Source organism: Nicrophorus vespilloides, unplaced genomic scaffold, assembly GCF_001412225.1.
Source record: "Nicrophorus vespilloides isolate i.1.1-1 unplaced genomic scaffold, Nicve_v1.0, whole genome shotgun sequence".
NCBI lineage: Eukaryota > Metazoa > Arthropoda > Insecta > Coleoptera > Silphidae > Nicrophorus > Nicrophorus vespilloides.
The window spans coordinates 317,445-323,444 of record NW_017100091.1 but is presented as its reverse complement, the minus strand read 5'-3'; the positions used below and the strand labels follow the sequence as shown (position 1 = coordinate 323,444).

The window sequence follows — 6,000 nt, the reverse complement described above, 5'->3', positions numbered from 1 at the left end:
GGATAAGAAGAAGAAGTCCTTATTTCAATTATAATGACGGCGGTTAAATATTTGTTTTGGTTTCAGCTTTGATGGCGGATCGAGATGACAAAACACAATACATAGCGGCATTGCTCTCCTGGTGAACAGTTCACATCAGATGAGCAATTCTAGTAATTTTCGTGCGAAGAAAAAGTACTATAAATTAAATAAGTTTTTAAATATTTGAGTTGGTAAAATTGACATAGTTTAAAGTTGGTATGAAAACATACGTTTTATTTCTTCAAGGATAGCCGACGTGATATTAAATATGTCTTGCCGTTTGTGCTCTAGTTGTGAGGATATCTCAGATATTTATGGATCTGAGTGTCAGCATATTGAAGGAATATTATTACCAATATGTATAGAAATAACAACTGGTATAAAGGTTAGTTAATTCATATACTTGATCATATTTCTCTGTGTCATTGATTCACACTAAATTATTTTGCAGATAAGATCCGATGATGCCTCCAGCTTGAAAATATGTAAGACTTGTCTTATGTCGGTTGAAGAGCATATAAAATTTCGCAATAATTGTCACCGAGTCAATTTGAAACAATTGGTAACTGAAATCAATAAATCTATTTTTTTAAGCTAAAATTATGTTTTTTTTACAGACTATTGCTAAAATTAAGAAATTGGACTCGAATGGAATAAAAAAATAATAAATCTTTTTTACTATATTATAAATCTAATACATTACCAAAATATTAATTTAAATGCATTTTCTCTACATAAAAAATGAAAAATATCGATGTTAAGTTGTTTATCGATAATCTTATATTTAATAAATATTAACAGTTGAATTTGTTTGATTTCTTGTAAGAATTTTTAAATATGAAATTATTTGGCGATGGTCACCGGTGGCGCCCACTAAATACTTCTGTTGAACTGAGATTCGATGACTGCGCCATATAGTGGCCAAGTATCAAATTTTCCACAAGTCCCCCAGATCCTCGTAGTTGTCTTACGTGTACTTTCTACAGGTACGTGTCTAATAAAATTACGAACTCTCACCGCGAAAAATTGATATTAATGAGTGATAAATTCATTTAATTTGTGGTTTAAGTATAGAAATTTCAAGAAGATTTGTTTTAGGCTAAAATGTGGCTTATTTTCTTATCGTTGGCGGTGTTTCTACTAAGTGGTTCTGATGTAGTTGCTCAAAGGGTAGTGCCAGGTGTTAATCCTCAACATTACCAGGTATGTATTGAATGATTTTAATACTGATTTTGTATAAACAATATGGTTTTTATTGTGCAGCAACCGCCTCCACCACAATATCAGCAGCAGCAACAACAGCCACAGTATCAACAGCAGCAGCAGCAACAGCAATTCCAACAAGTGCCCATTCAACAAACCCAGCAGCAAGTGCACCAGCAGCAAGTGCAACATCAGCAAGTACCTGTGCAGCATCAGCAACAAGTAAATGTTTGTCTTGGATTAATAATCTTTTGTGAAACTTACCATATTTTTTTGTAGCATGTACCACAGCAGCAGCAGCAAGGTCATCATCATGCACATGCTATGCCACAGCCAGGACAAATCCTGAATGCTGCTAACATAGTCCAAGAAAAAGAGTAACATTTAACTTATGCTCATAACACTTGAATTAACAAAGACCAATTACAGACATATTGCTGAGCATATGGAGGTGCCCATAGACACCAGCAAAATGACTGATCAGGAATTGCAATTCCACTATTTCAAAATGCATGATGCTGATAATAACAATAAACTGGATGGATGTGAACTGATCAAATCCTTAATACATTGGCATGGTAAGAGTAGTATAAGTTTAGTGTGAAGTGTGTTTTGCTTCCTGTTGTCTTTTGTTGCTTCATGTGTGTACTTTAGAACAGGGAAGCAAAGACCCGAATGCCGCGAACAAAGTGGATGACAAGATCTTTAAGGACGAGGAATTGAACACCCTCATCGATCCCATCCTATCCATGGACGATACGAACAAAGACGGGTATATTGACTATCCCGAATTTGTGCGAGCCCAGCAAAAAGCCGCTGCCGCTTCTCCTAAGTAATGTATGTCTTCTACTGCTTTATCATATCTCATCTAATTAAAGCTGATACTTTAATGCATCTCAACGTGAAGTCAATACAACACTGCACACATCCAAATATTATACAATTTGTAATTGTAAAAACTGTCAATAAATACTGAAATAATATTATTTTATTATATATATCATTCATTTTATTATTTCAATTTTTCGTTTTCTGTTGGTTTTGTTTAATTGGATTGCTAATATTGTTTGTGTCTTTGTTTAATTTTATATACTTTGCTAATTTTGTTTTCTATGAATTTGCTTTGGCTGTGTATGTTTTATTTTCTATATAAGTTTCTAAATTTATTCTACAGCAAATTTTGCAAATGCTCTATTGCATCTTGAAATGTTTATTGTTTATTATATTTGCAAATTAATATTTGTTTTACATTAACAAAAGCAATGAGCAAATCCTCTACCTATTTAGTATTTCATTTTAGGGAATTATTTGAGAGTAATATCTCATGGTAATAATTTATCCTGAAGGATTATAATATAAAACAATAGCAGGGAATAATATTATCGACATAGATCAATACGTTGTAACTATGTATGACGGTATCTAATTATAATGATTTCGATGATGAGAACCTAATTGTGTACATGTTCTTGATCATCTTATTTGTTTTGTTTAGGTCCAGGTGATGGTCCACAACCTAGCATGTCTGATGGCGAGTTCGCTGAAATAATTGATCCACTGCTAGGGAAACTTGACGAGAATAATGATGGATATGTTGAATATTCCGAATACAAAAGACATTCTGCACTTTAATGAGCATTTTCGGATAGATTTGTTTTACTTTTCATTTTGTTGTTTATTTTATACCATTTTCTCCTTCCGTTACCGTTTTATTTGTTTTTGTTTTGTATACTTTATGAGATATTTAGTAATTGTAATTTTTAGAAAGAAAAAGTCCATATTTTTTAAATTAATTTTATAACTAATTTGATTATTTCAGGTGATTAGCTGCATACTAATTATGCAAAGACTGCATCTTTACTACGTCTAGCCAATTAACAATTATTATTAAATTTTTATCTACTTAATGAATGTGGGTTGTGCAAAATTTACCGTGAATAAATGCCTATTTTTGTACAAGTTTTATTGGAACTATTAAATTAATTATAACATTTTTGTCTGTGTTACATTTTTTTTAATTTCTATTTGTTATATATCATCAAATATTTAAAAATTGCGAGTTTGAAACGATTTTCGTTAATAACTCGTAAAGTAATGAACTTTTTTATAATTACTTAACATTTCATGATTGCATAAGATGGGCGCCATCCTTTCGCAACTTTTTACTAAACAAAAGTTACGTAACAGGGAAGAGCTATATAATACCAAAGCTACTGATTTTAAACTCTGTATATTTAAGATCAATACTAATGTCCAAAATTCTTGTGAGAGTTGGTGTATACGAAAATAAAGACCATTTTCGAAGACGTTACTTTCCCAACTCATTTGCGAAATACCAAAGTTTGTTAATCAATTATGAATACACCATTGCAGCTACAAACTAGTATTTACGCTAATTTTAATCTGTGTATATTCAAGATCAAAATCCATATATAACATTCTTCTGGGAGCTCATGTTTACGAAAATACAGGCCATTATCTAAGACGTTGTTTTCCTGTTTGTTCATCAATGTGTATATGTATGTTTGGTTGCTTGCACTTTAGGCGTAATATATAATTTTCCATTTTTCGTGACAGCTACCGCCATCTGTTAGCAATGTTTCAAAGGTTGTAGTTCAGGCATTTTGGCGCTGTACAAAATCCACTTCCTTAAAAACGTTCTAATTTTAATAAACAATCATATCAGAATAATGCTTGAATAAATCTTATGTAATTACTTCAGTAAAATAATTTAAATGCTAATTACTTTTCGAGTTTTATGCGTTTTAATTTACACAAGCAGAGACATCTTTTGGAATATTCAGGAAACAGTCTGCAACCAAACATACATATAAACTTTCAGGAACAACTGGGAAAACAAAGTCTTAAATAATGGCCTGTATTTTCGTATACACCAACTCTATGAAGAAATTTGTATATTAATATTGATCATAAATATACAGAGATTAAAATGAGTATAAATACAGGCTTGTAGCTACCATAGCTGGGTCAGAATTAATTATCAAACTTTGGTATTAGATAGATTCGAAAATAACGTTTTCGAAAATGGTGTGTATTTTCGTATACACCAACTCTCCGAAGAGTTTTGAACATCAATGTTGATCTAGAATATAGAGAGACTAAAATGAGTATAGATACAGGATTGTAGCTACGATAGCTTCGTCACAATTAATTATCAAACTTGGGTATTAGATAGTTTGGAAAATAACGTTTTCAAAAATGGACTGTATTTTCGTATACACCAACTCTCAGAAGAGTTTTGGACTAATATTTTTGGTTACATTCAGTAGTTAACATTTCCAGTATTTGCATATGAAAACTGTTAGTAAAGAATGCTTTCCACTTTCTGGAGAACTTAAGGTCATCAACTATATATTAGAGGCATGTTGCGATCAGTTCCACCTAAAATAATAATAATTGTACTGATGATTCTTGACTACTTACGTTATGACTATTAACAATTAATGCACATTCTTATATAAAGTTAATGTTTTATGTAAAAGATTTTAAGAATTTCCCTAGTTAGCTGCAGTTTCTGTTGTATGTTTTCTGAAGACAAATAACTTTAGTGATTGATGGTTGTTGACATATTCCACTAGTATTTACCTGAAGTGAACTGTGAAGTTCAGAGAAAGGTTTTCCATACAAGGAAATAGAAGAAGAAAGCAATGGAACATGTGGTTCATTGAGTTTGCATTCAGAACAATGTAGAATAAACAGGAAATCCAATAAATACCTTTAAATTTAACTTGCGACAGTAACAATAACAGTTTGCTCACTCACCAAACGTAAATTTCAAAATTTCAAATTTCAACCAATCAGGAATGACCGATACTAGGAGCTCAGATATCTCCTCACTACTCTTAGTCTCCTAGTGCAAATCCCAATTTTCTGGCATTTTCGAGAATCATTTTTGGGTTTTGATTTGCATAAAAGCTTAATAACTTTCTTATTAATTGACCAAACCTAACGTATTTTATATCAAACGAAAACGAAAGAATTCTTCTTTAAAAGAGTAAATTAAAATTTTATGATATATATTAATATAACCATGTATTTAACTATTTTTTTCAATTAATCCATCGAATACACAAATTATAGAGAAAATTACAACCTTTCCAATGAGCTAATCGCCGGCATTGTGGTTTGGCCAGTACATCAAAATTAAGAATTTTAATTTAATTCTCAATTCAATTTAAAGCTGAATATCTCACCTTCCCAACGAAACTATTGGCATCTTCGTAGAGTCGCCTGCTACGAGCTGTAGAAATTGGTAAAGAAGTGAATAGGATTTACTTAAAAATCGCTCTTTAATGAAAAAATAAAGAGTTTTTTCTTTAATAACTCGAAAACCAATAAACTTTTGTTGCATGGTTGCGTAAGATGTACGCAACTTTTTGTGAAACAAAAGTTCCGTAATGTTTGTTACGTAACAGAGAAAATACTTTTTGTTCAGTTTTTCGTGAATTTCTCGACAACCCCATTACATGATAATTGAAAGCTGAGTACCTAACATTTCCAACGAACCTATTGGCATCTTCGTGCTGTTGCCTGCTACGAGCTATATAAATTGGAAAATAGTGAATAAGATTTTCTTAATAAACGCAGTTTCAAGAAGATTTGTTTTAGACCAAAATGTGGTTTATTTTTTACAGTTGATGGTTTTCTACTAAGTAGTTCTGATGTAGTTGATTTTTGTAGTGCAAGGTGTTAATCCTCAACATTACCAGGTATGCATTGAATGATTTTAATACTGATTTTGTATAAACAATAGGG

The 6,000-nt window shown here is 31.4% G+C and overlaps 1 protein-coding gene across 3 annotated transcripts; it reads left to right on the top strand.

Moving 5' to 3' along the window:
- Positions 1–928: 928 nt before the first annotated feature.
- LOC108567599 (multiple coagulation factor deficiency protein 2-like) lies at positions 929–3,183 on the top strand. 3 transcript variants are annotated; one of them, XM_017928163.1, is made up of 7 exons: positions 929–1,007; positions 1,120–1,224; positions 1,285–1,446; positions 1,504–1,601; positions 1,654–1,802; positions 1,879–2,061; positions 2,720–2,808. In XM_017928163.1, exons 2-6 carry the CDS (start codon positions 1,126–1,128, stop codon positions 2,058–2,060), a joined length of 690 nt encoding a protein of 229 aa, XP_017783652.1. In that variant the 5' UTR covers positions 929–1,007; positions 1,120–1,125; the 3' UTR covers position 2,061; positions 2,720–2,808. The 3 variants fall into 3 exon arrangements, with proteins under 3 accessions (XP_017783652.1, XP_017783653.1, XP_017783654.1); XM_017928164.1 differs by lacking the exon at positions 2,720–2,808 and adding an exon at positions 2,132–2,189; XM_017928165.1 differs by lacking the exon at positions 1,879–2,061 and having other exon boundaries at positions 2,720–3,183.
- The last annotated feature ends 2,817 nt before the right edge of the window (positions 3,184–6,000 follow it).

Bases quoted from the DNA above. Each gene is read 5' to 3' on its own strand.
- LOC108567599 (XM_017928163.1), top strand. From the start codon at position 1,126: ATGTGGCTTATTTTCTTATCGTTGGCGGTGTTTCTACTAAGTGGTTCT. The intron at 1,225-1,284 runs GTATGTATTGAA...TTTATTGTGCAG, and splicing joins TTAATCCTCAACATTACCAG to CAACCGCCTCCACCACAATA. The intron at 1,602-1,653 runs GTAACATTTAAC...GACCAATTACAG, and splicing joins AACATAGTCCAAGAAAAAGA to ACATATTGCTGAGCATATGG.